The sequence below is a fragment of the Benincasa hispida genome, chromosome 6 (assembly GCF_027475165.1).
Source record: "Benincasa hispida cultivar pf3 chromosome 6, pf3_genome.v1.1, whole genome shotgun sequence".
NCBI classification, from domain to species: Eukaryota; Viridiplantae; Streptophyta; class Magnoliopsida; order Cucurbitales; family Cucurbitaceae; genus Benincasa; species Benincasa hispida.
Window position 1 is genome coordinate 26,103,766 of NC_143483.1, and position 23,751 is coordinate 26,127,516.

Consider the following 23,751-nt stretch of genomic DNA (forward strand, 5'->3'; position numbering starts at 1 on the left):
ACCTTAAGGAAATCTCTAAATGTTGGACGCATAGCAAGGTATGCGTTATTATGAAAACATTTTATGGTAGGCTAAATGTAAGCTCGTTTAAGAAAGTTAACCTCACAAGAAGACCATTGTTTGTAGCTAAAGCATGTTGTTGTGTCTACAGGATTGACACCAATAGGGGAAGCTTATCAACCATAAAAGAATTTCTTAAAACCATGAGTGACTAAGTCTTTTTTCTAAATGTTTTAGAAATCCATGCTTTAATGAAAGTTTATACTGATGCTAGTTATTTTACAATAAGTTCAATCAAACAAGTTTCCTAAGTCATTAATGCATGCTATCTTTTAAAAGAAAGTTCTATAGCATGTTTAAAGTTGTAAGTACATGTTATTATGTTTGAGCAAACGTGCTCCTAATGTTCAAAGCATGCATTGGATAACAATGTTCTTATGTAAGCTATATTTTATGATACCATGTTTTCAGAAAATAAACTTTATGTTGATTAAGTTAAGCTCAATACTGAAGGAATCGGGAAGATATTTGAGCTAGTACCTAAGGTATGACGGTACTTAGCTATTGCCACATGCATATTGGTAGATTTGACGTCAAGGGATTGAGCAAAGTTTTCTCTTGACTAAGATTTAACGTTGAGAGATTGAGAAAAATTGTTCTCTCTCAACTTATAATCAGGTTAGCTATGTCTCAATTGTGATATGATTAAACAGTTTTTATACATGTTTGCTTGGAAAGTTTCCAAATTTCAGTATTCAATTTTCCAGTTTTAGATTTTAAGCATGAGAACTATGTTGTTATTAAGTCACTCACTAGGCTAGTAGCTCACCCTGTTTTTAAATGTTTTCCCTTCCAGGTAACGGTCAGATCTCCAAAAGATAACTCTGCCACTGCTTTGTCATTCAAAGACTCCAATTTAGATAAGACTAGGTGTTTATTCTGTAAAATATTTGTACACATGTTTTGTTCATACTGGGACTAGTTTAGCAAGTTGGGGCCTACAGGATCTTGTATGTAAATATGTCATGTGTATGACGGTTGCCATGGAACCTTGTTGATGTATGTTTGTTATGTTGGTTACTCAGTAAATGTATGTTTGTATAATCCAGACAGATTAAGCAGGTTAGTAGGTAGTAAGTGACAACAAGAAGATTGATAACTACTGTCGTTGCATCTCCTTTCAGGTTAAGAGGGTAATCTGGGAGGGGGTTGTGATACTAAGTCCTCCATTAGGTCTGCCAATCGAATCTCCTCGGGAATACAAAACTCTAGAAGTGGCCGACCCTTCTCTCATACAAGAGAGAAAACCTTCAGAGCAAAAACAGTAAATTTGTTAAACTTGTTTGTATCGGTATAATTTTATCTTCAATTACTTCAATTTTGTCACTCTTTTAAAAACCTGAGCATGACACATGCATAGCACCAAATTCGTTCTATGTTTAGCAACTCCATAAATGAGAACCCAACTTTCAATCTCTAAAAGAAAGACTAAGCTAAATTGCTATAATTATAATGGAGGTACAAAGTGTTTAGCTTGTGGATAGCCCCTCCCAAAACTGGTAAGCTTTAAAAATACAATATTAATAATAATAATAAAAAAAAAACTCTTCGGCCATTGACGGTTCACCCACATACCAAAGAATTACATGACCCGACGCGTTGATTGTGGGTCCCGCACACCTGACAAACGCTACTTCAAAAGACCGTACGAAATTATGCGATAACGTAACAATAATAATTTTGCAATAGAGTCCTTACTTTTACACCATAATTACAGTGACGCCATCTTATTTCATGGTAATTACATTCCGCTCTCACTATATAGCTCTCCAGCAGCAATCCAATTCTCGTTTTCATTTCTCCATTCCTCTCTTTCTCTGTTCCTTTCCTTTTGGCCTCTCTCGGTCATCTTCTACCGAAGAACTCAAGCGACTTTTACAGACTCATTAAGCTTCCTCCGATCCTCACCCGTCTTGGTTTATGAGGTTTCGATCTCTTCCTTTTCTTTTTTCTCTCCCTTGTCTTTTTGATGTTTGTCTCGTTAGGTCTGGCCGGTGATTTCGATTCGGAGATTTGGTTCCATGGATCTGTTCGTTTTGTTGTGTTGGTCACTTGCGGTTCAAGATTCGGGCTTTTTGATGCACAATTTGGTCCCCGTTATGTTTTGTTTGGGTTTTAATTTGTGTTTTTATTACTTTTTACTTTTGATTTTTGGTATTGTATTTGATCTTCTGGTTTTGATTACCCATCGCCTTTTATTATTAACTTATCGATTTTTCGGATTTTTTCTAGGTCATAGTGGATCTGGTTTCTTGGTTGGTCTGGACAAAAAAGATTTAATAACTTAATTAGGGTTTAATTTTGAAAGTGCGTACTTTATCTTTCTTTTGATAAAAAAAAGGCACGTAGTTCTTTTAGCAAATTCCGTTTTTTTTTTTTTTTTTTTTTTTTTTAAAAACTTCTGATTGATTGCGACTTTCAATTTGTAAGTTAGATAAACGCCCCCTTGGGGTGATGTCGACAGATTTTGAAGTTACGTGCAGTATATGTTTCCTTGAGTTACGCTTCTTAATTTGTAGTAAAAGAAGAAGCGCCTTTCTCGACTCTCCAGTTACCCCCTCCCCCTTTCAAAAAGCGTGTTTTTTTATTCAGTTTTGCTATGTACTTCGTAATCTGACTGGCTTTTATCGTTGTGGATCTTGTTTTCTTGTACATGCAGCTCGAAGGAGAAACCCACTCTTGGGTAAGCCTTGTTCTACTATTATCATCTTCCATGTTGTGTATTCTTTGAATTGAATTGGTTTCTTCTTAATTTTTTTTAAACATGATTTATGTGTTGTAGCTGATTATTACGTTCTGGCACAAGTGTTGTTCATTTCTCTCTTTGTAGTATTTGACTGTGGGTTCTCAATTATTTATGAATGGAGTTTTAGGGTTATTTGTGATACGTTAAGTGAGGTCTTGTATTGTAGTGAGGAGCTGGGCAGTTAATATTTTCTGGCTTTCTGTCATTCAGAAGGATAAGAAGATAGATTACATGGGTGTTCCCCTTCCTCTCATCTTAGTAAAATCCCTAAGAAAAGAAAAAAAGGATTGTAATACCTTGATGGTTACCTTACAGTATTTCCCAATATTTATTCAGTTTTTTTATGTGGTCTGAGGGTGTACATATAAATGAATGTATTTCACATTTAATCAATTTCAATACTTGGCATTGTATCGTCTCATTCTTGAGCAGTAAACTAAGACATTGTTTACTTCCACTACTATTCGACCGAAGTCAGCGTTGGGTTTTTCTCTCTTTCTTTAATAGTGACTATTCTAGAGCAATAAATTGTATTTCTTATTGTGACATAGTAGAGAACAATTAATACATTTTTTCTATCAATATCTGACATTTGTGGATATGCTCTTTCCATTCTGAGGTCTTGTAGCTTTACTGGACAGTTCTATTATTTGCTCTTAAAATTGTGTGCTTGTTCCAACTTTTAATGTATGTTGTTACTGTTTAGTTGCTCAGGATTGTGATATTGTCTTCACATGCATCATTGTGATCTTCTGGAAACGTTTTCTTGCTATCATTGAATTGTCTTACTTCCACCCCTGATTGTCTGACTTGGCAGTGGCACGCGGATTAAGACCCGCAAACGGAATATTACGATACCGCTGGACCCTGCGTCTTTTTCTGATGCAGTGGTCCAGATTTATCTGGATAATGCTGGTGATTTGGTAATTTCTGCACCATCTTTCATGACAGCCAAGATAGTTTTCTGCATAAATATGATGTTGATCGACAGTTTTATCGGACTAACCATGATGTTCTTGTACAGGAACTCATTGCCAGGAACATTGAGTCTTCAGAACTTGACTTCTCAAGATACGGGGACACCTTCTTTGAGGTAGTCATTTTGATGGTGTTATACATTTACACACTTTTGGTTCTGGATACAATGTTGTCTAATGCTGATCACTTTTTTGAGGTTCTTAGTTCTCTGTAATTAGCTTGACGACAAGATTGTCATACTTATAACTGCTGACAGATTCTTTATGACTTGTATTTAATTTATTGAATATCATTTTTAAGTTCTCTTCGTTGTTGATTGAAAATTTAATATTTTCTCTAATTCATTTCTGAGAAGCATTTGTTGACATTGATTGAACCCTAACCATCAGCACGTTATTATTTTTCCCATTATGCATTGTGAATTTCAACATGTTAATTGTAAGAAAGCTCATAAATTCTAGCTTTGATGTTTATAGATAATAAAAATAACCCTGTCCAATTTTTTTATTGGCATGTTTCTCCATTGTGTCATGCCATTTTATAGACTTGTATTTTCATTTGTGCTTCTTAGTGCCATTGGCAAATAAGAAGTGGTTGATGTGGATTTTCACGTTTCCTAGCTAACCTAACCATGAGATGTTCGAGTAGGCGGGTTCTGCAAATATCCTGGACTATCTGTGTCTTTTTGAGAGACTCATTTTGCTTTGCTGATGGAAGATATACTATTTCTCAATATTTGGCACTGGGCTTAAGATTAGTCGCCCTGAGTTATGCTAGTTGATATTAATTGTGGTGAGGTGTGGATGGATCTTGGTTCATGTCTTTCATGCTCTGTCATGTAGTGATTGGGTTCTTGAATTAGTTGGGCTCCTTGGAGCCCTACCCGAGACCCTGGCATTTCCTCTCACTTTTCAGACATTGCCTTGATTTTGAAAATGGATATCAGTTGATGGAGTCTAGTAGCTGTAGGACAGAGCGTAGGTCATTTTATATTAGTTTAGTCTTTTGTTTCAGTGTTTTGATTTCAAAGTTGAAGAAAAGAGAAGGTTTTCATCTTTCATATCAGATAGCTTCAGGGGAGCCAGTGCAATGATTGAGTGGTCTTAAGTTGAGTTTCTTCTAAGCTATTTGAGTTATTTAAGAATGTAAGTTATGACGACCTTACTTGAACAGGATCTGTCCTATAGGTTGTACAATTGTGTCCTTCAGTTCTAAGAATGTAAGTTATGATAAAGGCCCAAGGGGGTATGGTTTGGCTGCGGAAAAATATAAATTAGCATGGTTGGAATGCGGAGACATGACTTTATCAAATGAAGGAAAGAAAATAAGTACAATAGTTCTTTCCAATTGGTGTTTACAAAGATGGACAGTGCATATCTTGGAAATGATATGGGTTTCTCACAAGAGGTATGAAGGTGAATGTTTTTAAGGGACGGGAGAAGAAAGATATTTGAAGCTACTTTTTCTTGCAAATTTGTCAAGCTGGATAGGTTTCTGAATGGTTCTTACTTATTTTTAAAGAAAAGCTAGAAATAAGACCAACTAAGATCAACTCTTAAGCTTGTTCTGTATGCCTAGGCTTCCATATACAAATTCTTTAATCTCTCGAGCCAAATCATCTGGTAGGTAGAAATTGAGGCAAGCGGCATGTGGCACAAAAATTTGCTTTTGGTAGGATCTCTAGATTGGTAAAAATTCCTTAGCCTTTTTTTTTTTTTTTGGGGGGGGGGGGGATCTTTATGCCTTTTCTTGCAACTAAGATCTTCGATTTGAGCCTTCATGTAGTGTTTGGGCTGGGTGCCCTCTACTGTTTGTGTTCCTTTTGTTAATGAATTCCTTTGAAGCTGTTTGTAAGATCCAAGTGGAGCCGTTTCTTTTTGGAGTTTGGGTTTGCGCATGCTCACGAGAGGAGTAATAGAGATACGATCAGGGAGTTTCTCCTTAATTCACCTTTCAATGGGAAAGGCAGATTTTTGTGGTTTGCACAAGTGTGTGCTTTGTTATGGGATATTTGGGGAGAGAATTAACAATGTTTAGGGATGTGGAGAGGGACCCATGTGATATTTGGTCCTTCTTGGTGAGGTTTAATGTATCTCTTTGGGCTTCAATTTCGAAGGCTTTTTATAGTTACTCGTCAGGGAACATTCTACTTAGTTGGAACCCCTTTCTTTAGGAGGTGTTTGTGGGCTTAGTTTTCTTGTATGTCCTTGTATTCTTTCATTTTTTCTCAATGAAAGTAGTTTCAATAAAAAATGAATTCCTGTAAAGTTTCTTTTCAAAATAATAATAAGAAAGAAACAAAATTATTTCAAACGCTGTTTTCCTCAATGATATTATTTCCATTAATGGGATGAGAACCCACTATGGATTATGAAGTTAAAACTTACAAAAATTAAGTATGTTGAAATGTAACATTTAATATTCCTAGAGAGGACCCCCAAAAGCAGAACGTACTTGATTTTAAATTATGGGTACTACTTTGTGGCTGCCAAACAACGCCCAATGATTGTGACGTCCCAAGTTGGTGAAATTTATTAATTTAATATATATATGCGAGTGTATGTGTTTTATTTAACACTGTTTCTTGTATTTTGTTTTTAGCTGGAGTTATCCTAATTTGTGTGGGGAGATATCTCATCTTCCCTTTCGTAGATCTCTTCTGATAATGAAAGCTTAGTTCCTTATGAAGAAAATTGTGCAGGATTACAAAAATGCATTTCATTTATGGATTTATGCAGTGATAAGGTAGTTCAGCTAATTGGCATTTGATTTCCACTAACATATGATATACTTCCAGGTTATTTTCACTGGTGGACGGACACAGCCTGGAACAACAAAACCTGATGAAGGAGAGCGCCATCCATACTCTATAATTGACTGTGAACCTAAACGTGAAGCCATTCTACCATCTGTTATCTACATACAGAAAATTTTGAGGCGGAGGCCGTTTCTCATTAAGTATCTCGAAAATGTTATGCGACGGTTCCTGCAGTCGCTGGAGTTTTTCGAGGAAAATGAGAGGAAAAAACTTGCAATTTTCACAGCCCTTGCCTTCTCACAGAAGCTATCAGGCCTTCCTCCCGAGACTGTTTTTCAGCCATTGCTTAAGGATAACCTTGTGGCCAAAGGGCTAGTTCTTTCATTTATAACTGACTTTTTCAAGGAATATCTTATGGATAATAGCCTTGATGATTTGATTTCCATCCTGAAGAGGGGCAAAGTGGAAGACAATCTTCTGGAGTTCTTTCCCTCTGCTAAGCGATCTGCTGAGGGCTTTTCTGAGCATTTCACGTTAGTATTTCATTTAGTTTCTATAGTTAAGTATAATATTTGTCCTTATTGTACACTATTGTCATACTTAATATTATAAAGCATTATGTGGCATAGTGGTGATCTAAGTTATATAATATAATGATTTTGATTGCTCTTAAATATGAGAATAGTTATTCAGTTTTGATGCTTGCGTAATAAGTCAATTACTTAATTTTTTCAGAAAGGAGGGTCTGGTGCCCTTGGTAGAATACAATGCGAAAAAAATGTTTGAAGTGAAGCTAAGTGAAATGAAATCTGCTTTAACAACCCAAATAGCCGAGGAAACTGATATTGCTGAAGTTATAGAAACTGTGAAGCACCGAATGAGAGATGCCAATTTACCTGATATTGAGGTTGTTCGAATTTTGTGGGATGTCATAATGGATGCTGTTCAGTGGTCTGGAAAGAACCAACAGCAGAATGCTAATTCTGCTCTTCGCCAGGTAATGTTAATTACATACTCTTGCATTATATTCACTTGATCGGAACAGGTCTGCTGATTCTTTCCCCCCTTCTGTTGTGTGTATGTGGAGAACCAACCCTTTTTGCTTCCTTTTCTTTTGTTCTTTTTTATGATAGACACTGACACTTTTTGTTCGAAAAAAGTCAATAAAAAGGGAGTAAGAGGAGGACAGTGTTAGGTTACCAAACATAAAAAATACAAGAAAACACTGAAGATAACTATATTGCAATATCAATACGAAATTATAATATCAATAGCCTTTTGAGAATGATAGTCTCTCCAACCTTGGCCACAACCAAATCCACTAGGAGCTGACTCACTAAAATGATCCTTTCTGCTAAGAACTATAATTTCCCTATTTGTAGCTAAGTCACCCCTAACTAGTTACGACTATGCCCTTACTAACAAGCGATAACCTACTATTATTCCCAATACATCCCTTATTAGTACTCTCACATGACGTAGCTCCTCCAAACATTTGTCGTCAACATGACAGTGCAATAAAAATAAACCACTGCTGTAAGTCTAGCAAGCAAAATCAGTCTTCTCATTCCATTATTCCCCATAAGCCAATCCTCAAATCCATTCCTTTCCCTTTGTTGTCAACTCCTGCCCCCACTTCAAAATTTCTCAAATCCCATGGTGGCCACCATGCAGAATTGAGTTGTGGACTTTGACTACGATTGTTGGAGAGAAACTGGGCCTTTTGTGTATTCTGGACAAGCCCTTAAACTTTCCTGCTTTTAAACCTTTATTGTGGTTTTCCTCGAATCTCGGCACATTTTGTAAAATTGGCTTCCAAGATTTTGCAACTCTCGGACCAGCTTAAACTTTTCTGCTTGTAAGCCTTCATTGTGCCATGATACCAATTTGTTAGGCTCTTGACCACATAAAATAGAAGAGAACACTAAAGAGAAGAGAACTATATTGTTATAGTGAAGAAATTACAATATCTATAGCCCCTTTTGAGAGGACTGTCTCTCCCACAACCATTCCACTAAGGACCAAGTCAACAAAATGATCCCCCTCCTAAGTAACCTAATTCTCTTATTTATGACCAAGTCACCACCCCTAACTAATTGCCACTATCTCTTACTAATAACCTATTATTATTCCTGTTATACCCCTTACTAGTACTCGCACAGAGAGACCGCTAAAATATTAGCTAAAAAGTTGATACTTAACTAATTGGATGGTTTTTTGATGAATTTCCCTTGTTCTTTGGGTGGGTATCTTTATTACCGCATTTACCTGTTGAGTAAACTATAGCTCCATGTAGTTGAAAAACTTTCCTTCTAAATAACGTTGTCTGCATTTCTATGATCCTTTCTAAGCAATTCTCCAAAGCTTTTTTTAACCAAATACCTCATGAAGTAGCACACAGAATATTCTTCTAGAGAATCTTCGACTTCCCCTGGAATTGTATCTTGAAATAGTTTGAACCATGAAACCTTCAAGGTACTGTTGAACTTTCAGAAACCCAAGAGCACATGATTTCAACCCTTGTTGGATCTTCTTTCTTAATCGAATCTAAGTGTTAACTGTTCAATGTAAAAGGGTCTGACTTTCTTGAAACCCTGCTGCTGAACTCTTGAAGAATTGTTCTGCTTATGTATTCTATGTTTAACTTAGAGAAAGCTTCTGTTCTCTACTTGTTAATTATTTCTTGGTTCTTCTCTAGAATTTTATAAGAAAATCAATTTTTAAAATTAAATATACAAAATCTTTATGTTATAATTCTCTTATTTATATTTAGGGGAAAATCGGAAACAGAATCTGAACTTGATTTTGTTATTTTCAAAATTTTGGAAACGTTCCGAAAAACTGGAAACAAACAAAAATTAGAAATGTTCATCAAGTGCCTTTCTTATAAACTTGAAACAAGAAAGAAAAGGAACATTAATGTGAGTAATATGAGGTACTTGAGCCAATGTCTTTCCTTTTACTACCAAAGAGTCTAATTTTCAGTTCAGAGGTTTGCAGCTGGCTGATGATATCTTTTGTATCTAGTTGTCTATTTAACATAAATTTTCAAGCTGTTGCTTGAAAATATAGACAAAAATGTTTTGAAGCATTGACATTTTTTTCCCCAAACAGGTGAAAACGTGGGCAGAATTGTTGAATACCTTCTGTAGCACAGGGAAACTCGAGCTGGAACTGATCTACAAAGTTCAGATGCAATGTTATGAGGATGCTAAGCTGATGAAACTTTTCCCGGAAATTATAAGGTCTCTGTATGACCAGGATGTGCTCGCTGAGGACACCATACTCCATTGGTTCCGTAAAGGGACAAACCCCAAGGGCAGGTACATTAAATTCTGATGGGGATTCCTTGGTTCTGGATCTGCACCTTTATTTTGTTATAACATACAAATCCCTTGTGTTGTTTGTTTGTGTACTCTTCTAAAATCTGTCACTGTAAATGCCAACGTAACAGGCAGAGCTTTGTGAAGGCATTGGAACCGTTTGTGAATTGGCTGGAAGAGGCGGAAGAAGAGGAATGAATTGATGGTATCTGTGTTGCAATCCCTGAACTCCATTCTAAAACCATCAATTTTCTGAGATGTCCTCCAAGTTTGGTGTGTGTGTGTTCATGTACCAATAATGATGAATGATTTACTAGCAATAATGCTCAATGTAACGTTAATACTCTGTGGCTGTGCTTATGCAATCTTACTATTTACTCTGTTTGAGGTAATATTCTTTTGTTGATCCCTCTTTATAATTACTGAAAAGACTTGTAGTAGCTTTTACATATTAGAGTTTCTGTTTAATTCGCACATGTTATGTTAAAGCTTATTGAGCAAAGGTATGTGTATCTAGATAGCTGGGTTTTTTGTTTTGTTTTGTTCTATTTTATTTTATTTTATTTTTTTTTTGGGTAATTATCCTTGTATGTATAGCTTCATTGTTAAATTGTTTTGACGTTAGTTTTTGGTTCAGTAGAAACGGGTGATCTTAATTTGGTAAGAGAATTAGTAGTATATGATTACCTAACCCAAGAAGGATTGAGCCTGGCTACTTGTTTTTATCAATATATTGATAAAATCAAGGATGAAATATCTGTCGATTTGTCGATATATTCTTAAATTCAAGGGTTTGATATCGATATTATGTTTTATCAATACATGTAAAACATAAAGATCTATTTAGTAGGTATGAACATGAATTCTACAACGATATCCATTATATAGTTTGGGAGCAATAAATTTATTAATCTGAATAGAGTATTTTACATCGAGATTTTAATCTTATTAATCTGAATAGAGTATTTTACATCGAGATTTTAATCTTGGGATGAAATATCAAGTAAATCAAATAATTGGGTAAGTTATCTTATTATTGAAACAATATATATTTTTTTTACCATATGCATTATTTACAATCTTTATATAACAATTTTTTTTCTTTTTTATTTGAAAAGTTCAATTAAAAAACCTAGCAAATTACACAACTTTATTTTAGAAGATTTTACAAATCACAAAATTTTAACGCAAATTTTACATATTAATAGTTATAAAATTTGATTAAATTTCTAAGGTTCTATTCAATTGAATTATGTAAATTCTAAGAAAATAAAAGAAAATTTAACATAGTTGCGATAGAACTAATTTATTACTTTTGTGAGTTAGAAATTCAACATATTTATTAATAATTAAGAAATGGTTGCAAAACCATTTTATCACATTTGATTTTGATAGACAATGCTGAGAAGAAACTTTTTTTTTTTTTTTTTTTTCAAATATAGAACAATATTTTATTTCTAAATTTAATTTTCTTTGCATTCCAATTTTACCCTTTTAACAAACTTCGTTTCCTCTTTATGGTTTCAATAATTTCGATCCGTGAACCATTTTTTAATTTCAATAATCTGTCTTCGCAGAGAAAGGAGAATATGCATCTCCTCCAAATTCGACTAAAAATGAGGTTCAAATGCACACAACAAACAGCAGTAAATGTATGTTGTCAAAGGCTGTACGATCAGAGGTGCCGACAAGATTCTGATCATCGACGTTGCGATGTTTTTGCCGTCTTCGTCACTGAAAGCGGAGGTTTCAGATTTCATATCATAGTTGTCTTTTGTTGGGTTCTCGGAATATCATAGAAGGGAGAGAGATTAAGCTTCAATTTTTTGTTGTTCTTCCGATGTTGAAATTTCTGTTTGTGGCCCTTGTTTATTCTTCACCCTTTTACTTTTCATGAACGTTGTATTTTGAAATCAAGCTTCAAATTAAGCATTCAGATATTGCGCAGACTTTAGATAATCTACTCCATAACTTTTTTTATTTGAATGTTTTTTGTTTTCTTATTGTTCTCTTTTTCATGTCGATTTTTCTATTCCATTAGGATGATGTTGTTGGGATTTGAAGAGATTGAGGAGTGTATATTCATCTGATTTGTATATTCTTGAGTTCATTTTTTGGCTGATTGAGTAGTGTAAATTTGATTGAGTAGGATAACTTATTTTGTGATTGGTATTTGATTGTCATTTGATTGCTATTTGACACTAAATAGTTTGTGATTTCTATTTGATGCTCATCTAATTGCTATTTGATTTTTATTTGAAACTTAGTATAACAAACATCAATAAAAAGGCATAAATTTCTTAGTATCGAAGAGTAATCATATGACAATTTGATAACATTCACAAAGTACTTAGTATAAGATGATAATCAAATGACAATTACAAACTACTTACTACCAATAACAATTAGGTAGCAATCACCAAGTATTAAGTATTAAATAACTATTAGATGACAATAAAATAGAAATCTTAAACTGTTTAGTATCAAATAGTAAGGTGAGTTATAAATAATTTTACGTTGATTATGTTATACTTTTTGGATGGTATGGTATGATATATTTATATTTCATATATCAATAAACTAATATACTTACATGTCAATATGAGTTATAAGTATTTAAGTATCAAATAGTAATCAAACAACAATTGGTATCATTGACAATTAGATAATAATCAATATGAAATAACAATTAAACAACAATCAGATGGTAAATTAGTATTATTAGCAATCAAATAGCAATCAACATCAAATAGTAATATAATAATCATATTATTAAATAGCATTCACATAGTTGTAGTTATCAAATAACAATTAATCTCATTAATAATCATCATCAAACATTAATCAAACAACAATCAGATAACAATCTATATCATTGGCAATCAATATAAGATAATAGTCAGACAACAATCACATAACAATCGGTATCATTGACAACAAGTATGAGATAGTAATCAAACAACAATCAAATATCAGTTAGTATCATTGGCAATCAATATTAGATAATAATAAGAAAACGATCATATAACAATTAGTATCATTCACAACCGGTATTAGATAACAATTAGACAATAATCAAATAGTAATTGGTATTATTGGTAATCAGATAATAACAGATATCAAATACGAATCAAACAACAACTAGATAGCAAACAATATCATTAACAATTAGTATAAGATATAATCATATAAAATTCAGTATCAAATAATAATTAGATAGTAATAAGACAACAATTAGTATCATTGGCAATTAGATTGTAATTTGATGACAATCAATTGCAACCGAACATTTTTTTACTGTGAGGACATTTTGGTCATCCTACTATCTCAATTGGACTGGGCTTGTCAGTTTTGCCATTTCTGTAAACTTTAAATTGTTGGATGAGCTTCATTTTTATTTTTTATTTTGCCATTAGTGCAAGTGGCCTAATAATAAAAAGATATTTCTTCACGATTTAAAACTTACAATTTCTAAATTCTGATCAGAATGTCAAAAACAAAATAATCCAGCTTCAATGTGTGGTTTTCACTCCAAGATTAGTATTCTTAAATATTCAGAAAAGATTCTTCTTCGCTTTTTGTCCTTTAGTTGCTTCTTCTATGCAAGATTTGAAATCTACAAAATAAATAATAATAATTGCCGAGAAAAACCTCCCCCTAATAAATAAAAAATAAAAGAGAAATTTAAAAAAGTGATAGAATTAGGAAACACGAGAATTGACGTGGAAAAACTCCTAATTGAAACCACGGACCAGAAAAATTTCATTATTTGAAAGATTGACAGGATAATTCTTCCTCCCGACACCAATTACAAGAGCAAATCTCTTAGAGTTTTTATACTACTCACACCCTTTGACCCCATTCTCAAACAAGTGAATACAAAATAGAATTTAACTAAAGTTGACACACCTAAGCTTAAATTGTTTCTAACTTGGACAACTTGAAACAAAAAATATAGGCTCCTTTTATAATACTTGGAACCATCAATTCCTCAAACCTTTTCGATGTGGGACAACTGCACTGCTAATATTTAGCTAAAATTCAATCGATCTGAAGAATCCATAACTTTTGCAACATTCATTATCTTCACCAAAATCATAATTCTCAACTTAGAGATTATAACTCACTCCACCATAAAGATCACTTGGAATATCATTTTCCAAAGTTTTCCCTTTTCATCACATGCCGATAAACCTTGCTAAAGTTTATGTGCAATTTTTTCACCTACTTGGCTCACTGGAAGCTCTCCAGCCATCAACATAGTTTCAACCAGACACCTTGCATAACTGTCAAGTCAACACATGCGTACAAATTTGTAGTACTGCTAACATAACATGCTATAGAGCATGGTAAAGCAGACTGATAGCACCTAAAATGTGCTATCTCCATCTACTTAACTCAGGGTCGTTACTTCATTTAATGTGCTTAATTGATGATTTTAAAGATCTTGGGTGTCTAAGAGGTAGAACAAAGTATTTGGAGTGAAACGGTACTAAGACAGACCAAATTGGAGCTCAATTGCATCAAGGGAGAAAGAAGGCCACAAAATTACAAAAATGCCCTTGAGGGAGAGTGCTGCGGCGCTCCGTGTTTTGGCGGACGTAGCACTGTGAACACTGTTGTTGAACCATTTTTATCATCTTGGAGCTTAATCTCTTGTATTTTGAGGATGATTAGAAGCTAAAGGCAACTCTTCTAGCATGTGTTAGTTTTCTCCTTTCTTAGGTTATTTATGAGGTTTCTTGCTAATGGAATTCTACTATGAATTCTCTGATTATGAATTACATTTTCATATATTTAATTGACAACCAATACTTGTTTATGTGATCCTATGCTTGGATTTAACCTTGATTAAGGCAATAAACCATTAGGAAGCAAAAAGATTAGATTAACTTGTTTAATTGTGAGTCAACCACTATAAGTAATGCATTAATCAATCTTAGGTTAGAAATCATATTGAATGAGTTAATTAGACGTTGGAAATTAATTTGCTTGTCCTAGCATATCCCTAAGGCTTAATCTAATTTTTTAGTGTGTTTAGAGTGGATTCGTTTTGTATCAATCTTGATTAATTAGGTAATTAGGACAATTGATTAGGATTCTAATTAATTTGGCTAGGCTTAAGCAAAAAATGTTTGATTTAGAGTTCCATGATCAATTAATCTAATTAGAAAAACATAACGTCAAACCTGAGCTAGATCTTTTCACTATTAAATTTCACAAATCTCCCTCTCTCTTATTCTCATTTAATTTTCATGCAAAATTTATTTTCAATTGCAACAGTTCCAAACAAAACCTTCCCTTTGGTTACTATATTATAAGCTTTTCGATTTAGAAATTTTCGTGATTTCTTGTGGTTCGACTCCGTACTTCACTTTACTACTTACCATAAAGAAACACACGAGACATTATTTGATTTGGATCGGAATGTGTTTATGATGCCCTTTCGGTTCGATCACAAACAACATAGTTTCAACCACACACGTTGCATAACTGTCAAGTCAAAGCTTGTGTACAAACTTGTGGTACCGCTAACATCGTGTCCCATGGTAAAACATACCATAAAGATGAATATTTTCTTTCTTCAAAAGAACGGATAGCCATCCTCTATGATGATGGAGACGATGTTAGCATCCGACTTAGAGCCTTTTGACGAACCTACTCTGTTAGGATAATCCTTTTTCAATGTCCAGACTATCCAAATTTCCAGCAACCCTTTTTCTTTAAGGACTCTTTCTTCTGTTTCCAATTGCTAGCTACCAATACTGGATCATCTTGTGAAGTACACCCTTCACTCTTTAGTCTTCTTTTCTCTGACAAAAGTTTACTCGCAACCTCAACAAGATCTAAATTTTTCTTCGCATACATCAAGATTAGTTTCATGTGTTCATAAGAAGGGATAAGTGATAAGATGACTTTGACTGTCTTATTTCATCATCTATCTTCACTCCGATCACCTCCAGCTTAGAAACAATGCCATTGAGAATACTAGATGATATGAGATTTTTGTACCTTCTACCATCCGCAGTGGGTGAAACTGCTTCTTCAAGTACAACTGATTTGAGATGTTCTTTGCTTGATACATTGCTTCAAGCTTCTCCCAAAACTCTCTAGTTTTCAAAATTCCATGCACATTTACAAGAATATTCTTACCCAAATTTAGCCTGATTGCACTTGTAGCCCTTAAATCCATTTCCTCCCAATTTTCATTGTATTATAAATTAAGCTAGATACATAATGGATAATGCATTCCTAGATACATCTCTAATACATGAATTTCTAATTTCTAGATATATGCACTTCTAGGTACATATAATTGTTCAAGTACATGAATGATATGTATACATGTACTTCATTTATTTTGTGTTTTTTAGAAAATGTCACTTGAGTATTATATAAAGGGATCATTTTCCTCATTTGTAATAAAGTAAAAATCAAATCAATAGAAGCAAATTGAAATTATATAGAAATTGAGTTTCAAGATAACAATATTCTTCTCTTGTATGTTCTTGAGTTTTGTAAGAGAACAACTCTTCAAAGTTTGAGAGATTTAGAGCAAATTTTATGATGGGCTCGTCAATGCTTCCAGCAAAGTGGTATCAGAGCATAAGATTGAAAGATGTTATCCAATAACATGTTGCAGCCTCAACTTCCTCGTTTTGAAAGGAAAAAACTATAAATGGTGGAATCAACAAATGAAAGTTCTTTATAGATCTCAAGATCTTTGAGTTATTGCTGATAGAAGATATTTGGAGTAAGAAAGTGAGAATTATCTTTCACAACAACTTAACGAGTTGATAGATGCCAGGAAAAAAGATAAAAATGCATTATTTTTTCATCTACCAATTTGTAGATAAAATAGCTTTAAAAGAATGTCAGGATTTTCGACTACTAAAGCAGCATGGCACCATTGTAGAGTTTGTACGAAGGAGAAGAAAAAGTAAAACTAGTACCATTGCAAACACTTCGAGTTGAATTTGATACCATTCAAATGAAAGAAGCTGAAACTATTGAAGAAGTTTTCAATCGTATTTTCTTAATTATTAATCAATTGAGATTAAATGGAGAAGCAATTAAAGATTAAATAGTGGTTGAAAAAAAATCCTTGGAAGCATGACTAGAATATATGAGCATATTGTTTTAGCAACTGAAGAATCCAAAGATTTGTCAAGTCTCTCAATCAATAACTTAATGGGATCTAGATTGAAGTGGTTTGATCCTACTCCTTTAGAAGAAGCTTTTGATATACAAACCTCTTCTAGAGGAAGATCTAGTAGAAGAAGAGGTGAACATGGTGGTAGAGGAAATGGACAGTCCAACGACTTAAAGAATTCTGAGTTAGAGAAAAGAGATAATCAAATTTCTTCAAATAGATGAAGGAGAAGAAGTTCAAGTAGAGGAAGAAACAAAAATGGAGGTTGTGGAGATTTTTCTCACATACAATGTTTCAATTGTAGACGTTATGGGTACTTTAAAGTAGACTGTTGGTCAAATAAGACTAATTCTAATCAAGCTAAAACCACTCTAATGCATGAGCAGTAGGATAATGATCACGGTCTTCTCTTCCTCACATTCAACGTCCAAGAAACAAGCACTGAAGATATATGGTATCTTGATAGTGGTTGTAGTAACTACATGATAGGAAGAAAAGATATTTTATATCTTTAGATGAATTTCATCAAAATGATGGGAAGACTTGTGAAATAAGAAGCATGTAGTCAAAAGAAAAGGAGATATTCTTGTCAAGAAAAAAAGGAGCAAAAAGAATTACTAATGTGTATTAGGTTTTAGGGCTCAAGCACAAACTTTTAAGTGTTGGGTAGCTTCTACTGAAAGGACATGACGTTATCTTTAAGAATAACATATGCGAGATTAGAACCAATAATGGAGGTCTCGTAATAAAGGTACACATGACTCACAATAAATTATTTCCAATTAAAATGTACGATGAAAAGCTTGTTTGTTTGAAACTTTAGTAAAAGACACTTCATGGCTTTGGCGTTATCGGTATCGACACCTGAGTGAGTTTTGACACTTTGTCTCACATGTGTCAACAACATATGGTGAGAGGAATGAAAAATATTAAAAAGGAAGATCAACTTTGTGAAACATGTATTTTTGGAAATCATCATCAAAACTCATTTCCAACAAGAAGTTCTTGGAGAGCATTAAAAGCTCTCAAGCTCGTCCATACAAAATTATATGGACCCATGAGAACTACTACACATGGAGGTAATCATTATTTTCTCACATTTATTGATGACTATAGCTGGAAAAATGGATTTATCTGCTAAAGGAAAAGAGCTCTACTGTCGAATATTTCATGACATTCAAAGCAATCGTCGAAAATGAAAGTAACTCGAACACATTGCATCCACATCATGGAGAAGAATATATTGTTTTGGAGATTTCTTGAAGGAAAATAGAATCAAGCATCAGAAGCCTGTTCGAAGAACTTCTCAACAAAATAGAGTTGCAGAAAGAAAAAACATAATAATAATGGAGCTTGCAAGAAGTATGTTGAAGGCTAAGAAACTTCTAGATCAATTTTGGGGAGTTGCAATAACTTTTGCTTTTTATCTCTTAAATCGATCTTCAACTAAAAGTATTCAAGGTATTACTCCTTAAGAAGCATAGAGCAAATTAAAGCCAACTGTTAGTCACCTAAGAGTATTTGGGTGCATTGCTTACTTTCGTGTTTCATATGAGAAAATAGGTAAGCTAGATGATAAATAAGAAAAATGCATTTTTGTTGGGTATAGTGAGTTATTAGTTGAGATTTCAAGTTCAATGAAGTAGAATTTTGGAAATGGGAGCAATCAAAGAAGACCAAAATCCATTGCTTGTTAACATAGGTAGCAAAGAAGATGCTCGAGACTTCAAGCTTGAAGAGACCCAAGCAGTGGCTTCATCTTCATCTTGACACTCCACGAGTGATGAAGAAACTACTCAAAGGAAGATAAGAAACATTTATGAGAGCTATAATACTTCAAGAAGAATGCTAGATGATGAACATGCCAATTTTGCTTTATTTACAGATGTTGATCTCGTATACTTTGAGGAGGAATTTGAAGATGAAAAATGAGAAAAATGCCATGAATCAAGAGATTGATGCAATCAGAAGAAATGAGACATGCGAGTTAGTCAAATTACTAGAAACATGAAAGCTCTTGGAGTTAGATAGATCTATATAACGAAATTGAAGCAAAATGGAGAAGTCGAGAAATACAAGGCAAGACTCATCATAAAAACAATCAAAAGTATGGTGTGGATTACAAAGAAGTTTTCGCACCTGTAACTTTCTTGGACACTATTTGTGGCTTCTAGCACTTGCAACACAAGATGACTGGAAAGTACATCAAATGGATGTCAAATTAGCTTTTCTAAATGGTTATTTAGAGGACAAAATATATGTCGAGCAACCCCCGGTATAGAGAAGAAAATAAGGTTTGTCAATTGATGAAAACATTGTACAGGCTAACAAAGACCAAGAGACTGGTACAGTCGTATAAAATTTTTTTCTTGAAAGATGGTTTCAAAGATGTCCATACAAATATGCTCTCTACACTAAAGAAGACAAAAATGGTAATTTCTTGAACATTTGTCTATATGTTAATGATTACGGGAAATTCAAACATGATGATTGAAGGTTCAAAAAAAGCATAAAGAGAGAATTTGAAATGATTGATATGGGTTTACTTCATTACTTTCTTGGTATTGAAGTTAAACAAGTTGATGATGGGGTTGCAATTTTCCAAAAGAAGTATGCAAAAGATCTATTGGTAAAGTTCAAAATGGAGAATGCTAATCCTGCCATTACTCCTATGGAACTAGGTTTAAAATTGAGCAAGCATGATGATAGCAAAGATTTTAAGGCCACCATCTATAAAAGTCTTGTTGGGAGTTTAATGTACTTAACTACAACTAGACCTGATCTTATGTTCTTAGTCAGTTTATAGAGTTCTTAGATATGTTCTTAGAACTATTGATCATGGAATTCACTCTAAAAAGAACATGGATAATATTCTTATTGGCTACAGTGATAAGGATTGGGAAGGAAATATTGATGATTACAAAAGTACTTTTGAGTATATATTTAATATTTGGTTATGGAGTAATTTCATGGGCATCAAAGAAACAGGATATTGTTGAAGGAATCAGTGAAGGTCCTTGAGCGGAAGTGAGAATCAGACCCAAATCCTAATTTTACAGAACACAAAACACACAATTTTATAGAATCATTATGCAACAAAATAAAAATTACAGAATGCTAATTATGAATAAAAAAGAAAAGGGATAAGAATACCCTTACCTTTGAAGAACATTTCTTCAAATTCATTCTCCAGAAAATCACGAACAATCAAGATGGCCACCACTAATTGGTTTCTTCTGTATTCCCTGGGATGAGAATCCAAGGAGTTTGTGAGCTTTTGAAATTTTGAGAGAGGGATAGATGAGATGAGAGGAAGTAATTTTTCTCTGGAAAGACGCAATTACACACACAGAGAGACCTCATCGTCTCCTGAGAAGAAGATGAAGACCCTTTCACCTTACCTCACGATCTTCAGATAATTCAGGGGGAGGGACTTACAACTCCCTCCAAATTTCAAATTCAAAAATAAATTAAAACCAATTTAATTAATTATATATATATATATATATATATATATACACAACTATTCTATCATATATTATTTACATTGAACTATATGTTATATCAAATATTGCACATAGCCTATAGTTTTATATTATATCAAATACAATATAACCTAGAGTTTTAATTCTCTCATTAATAGAATTTAATGTAAATCCCATTTATATTAAATTTAATTATATGAATCCAATTCATATAATAATATTTGAATTATATTCAAATATTTATTTCCTCTCGAATAAACTTTATATTATAATGTATCAAATACATTATAATAATTATATCATATATACTTAAAATAAAACAATTATATCACATATAATTAATTTCCTAAATTAATTTGAACAATTCAAATTAATCCAAAGTTGATTCTCATAAAGCCATGTTGAGCTACAAAGGGGACCTTATGGACTTGTAGCTTGAAGCTTCAACGATACTTGAATAATTAATTAAATTCCTTTAATTAAATTACTCAACATCCGTTAACTGATGGACACTCCACTAAAGATCGACAGCTGCACTCTTTACACTACAAATATATTTCTATGTCCATTGGATATAACTAGTCAACAGTACAATGACCCTTCATAAATTGCTCGTAAGTACATCTAGGCCTTTACCATTTTGCCCCTATAGTTATATCTAACTGCTTAAGTACCACTGATCTCTCTAATTAACAATAAGTCATAGTCTAACTATGACCAAACCCCTCTCAGGCCAGGAGAGGGTGTGGTGTCACATTATTCAAGCCTCAGAAACAACCCTTAAGGGAGCAATTTATCTACTTACCCCGACGTCGGGGAAGAAGTGAATTCCGTCTTATGCAGCTGTGTTCCTAGCTCCTTAATCAAACGAATTCCCAAAATGGTAGACTTGTTGAGTTAGGGATTTGACCACTCTTCCTCTTCAAGTCAAAGGACCGCCTTCATAGGCAAGAGTTCACAACTCACCAAAGATTCAAGTCATGTCACTTATAGACATCCTGGTGAAATGTAAATCTCTATTATGAACGACGTTATATAATGAGACTAGTCATTTTGTGATCGATCTTATACAAACTCATTTGCATAGAATATCCTTGCTCATATGTTTCCACATGAATGATCAGGATCAGATCATTTATAGCACTTTACAATAATTGTAACATCTACAAAGTGGGCCATATTCGTAATGTCTCTAGAATAAGGTATCTAATCTTTTCCATCTACTACAAACCATTTAGGTTATCACTTAAACATGATCTACCTATATGTCTCTACATACATGTTTAAACTACAAAAGATAACTTTGGATGTTAGTTTATTGGTTTGTGGGTACTAAATGTCAAATAAAACATCTCATATTTTATTGAATAAATAAAATATTTGTACAATACAATTACAAACTACAGGACCCTACGAGATTTAGGGTATCAACTGATAACTTGTAGAAATACAAGTTATTCAGACTATTTTATTTAGATATTGCGCCAAAAAGAAAGGAAAGTTGCGTCGATAGTATACAAATTGGCTAAGAAATGCGAAAATTATGAAATGTCGTAAATATACCCACTAACACCATTGTGATGGTAGAATAAAATGTTTCAGTTTCTGTTTTGCAGGAAATCAATCACCGCATGTGTTCATGGCTCAAAAGCAAATTAAACAATGCATCTACGTCGCATTGCGCCCATCAATCGAGAACAAAGAGATGATCAACGCAATGACGGCGCTTGTGAAAATTGATCAAGAACTCTAGCGATCAACGCAATTTCAACCGCATGCGGTAATAAAAAATAACACCGCATGCGACGATAGATCGAAGATGTGAAGGGCAACGCAATTGCAGAAGATTCTGAAAAATGTACAGCTTTCAGTTGTGCATTTCTGACGGGGTGATTGCATAACAGAAGAAATTTCTCATTCCGCCATTTCAAGAACTACCATAACCATACAGTGGGGACCACACATTAGTCAAGCTTCGCCTATAAATAGCTTCTTCAAATTCATTGAAAAATATACATGAATACATAGAGACGTGTGTAACCGCAAAAGCTATACAATGAGTCTTTATTTTCTTTATGCGATACTACTTCTAGATATGTGTTAATGATGGATGTTCTTGTAGTATGTTGTGCATTGTCACAAGTTTCCTTGTGTTGGAACCAAGTATAATTCCATCACAAGTTTCTCGGTGTGATCTGAGGTCGAACACAGGGACTGTTTGAGATTATTGCATTACATTTGTGATACATGCGACCAGGGTTTTTTCAATTTATAAAAGAGTTTTGTATACAAGTAATTAAACATGCGATAAAGTAAACCTAAGCTAAGATGATACAAGATACAGGTTTCATGATACAAGATACCGAGGTCAAGGCTGGCTGTGAAGATTATACAAAGATCGTGTAATGCGGTGGCAAGTCTTATGTGCGAAGCAGAAATAAAAAAGATAGTTAATATAAACAGCGCAAGTTCCTTAATTGAGTTAAAGCTATAAGTACAGTTCTGCTTTTCTTTTAGCGTACACCTCTCGGTGATCGGCCGCGTTCTCACATCTCTGTGGTGAAACAGGGATGAACGTAATGAACGCAAGGTTGCTTCCATTTCTGGAAGTACTACTCGCTTTATTTAACACATTCTTCTAACCTTCTCTCGATAGATCATAATGGCATCTTCACTTCTGCTCTCACAGGTGAAAATGCCGTCTAGCATGCCTTAGCTAAACGCATTTATATCTTTAGCACAGATTAAGTTACTCGTTTAATCCATATTAATTCCCAAGTGATAAAGAAAACTTCATGGAGAAGATGATTAATGGAGGAACGAAAATAGACAGAGAAGTGGAAATGGAAATGCTCAAGACATTCAATAATACTATTTAGCGTCTGATACATGATTTATGAATGAGGAGATTAAGAAGATGAAATACAGTTGATGAATAGAGTTAGAAACAAATACAAATAAGTGCCAACGTCTTGGTGTCGATCTGGATGGAGATTTGCTTTCCGGCGTGGATGGATCGTGTGGAAGGATGAGCTTCCCTCTCAGGCTTGCTCAACCGGTAGCAAGGATCTAAGCACAGAGCTTCATGGCGGGGATCTAGCAGAATAGCATTGAGACTCACCTCTCGACTTTGTCTCTTTTCTTCCCAGATTTCTTCCGATTAGTACTCAGCGCAGCCTCTCTCTCAGTAATCTAGCATCAATTTGCCCTCGTATCAAGTGTATCTTCTCTGAATTCTATGGGGATAT

At 33.9% G+C, this 23,751-nt stretch overlaps 1 protein-coding gene across 1 annotated transcript; it reads left to right on the forward strand.

Annotated features, from left to right (window-relative positions):
- Positions 1-1,725: 1,725 nt before the first annotated feature.
- On the forward strand, positions 1,726-10,257 carry LOC120079643 (uncharacterized). The gene is made up of 8 exons (XM_039033911.2): positions 1,726-1,985; positions 2,720-2,743; positions 3,624-3,729; positions 3,831-3,899; positions 6,582-7,075; positions 7,278-7,539; positions 9,657-9,865; positions 9,997-10,257. The coding sequence occupies exons 1-8, from the start codon at positions 1,981-1,983 to the stop codon at positions 10,061-10,063; spliced, it is 1,236 nt and encodes a 411-aa protein (XP_038889839.1). The 5' UTR covers positions 1,726-1,980; the 3' UTR covers positions 10,064-10,257.
- Positions 10,258-23,751: the final 13,494 nt, after the last annotated feature.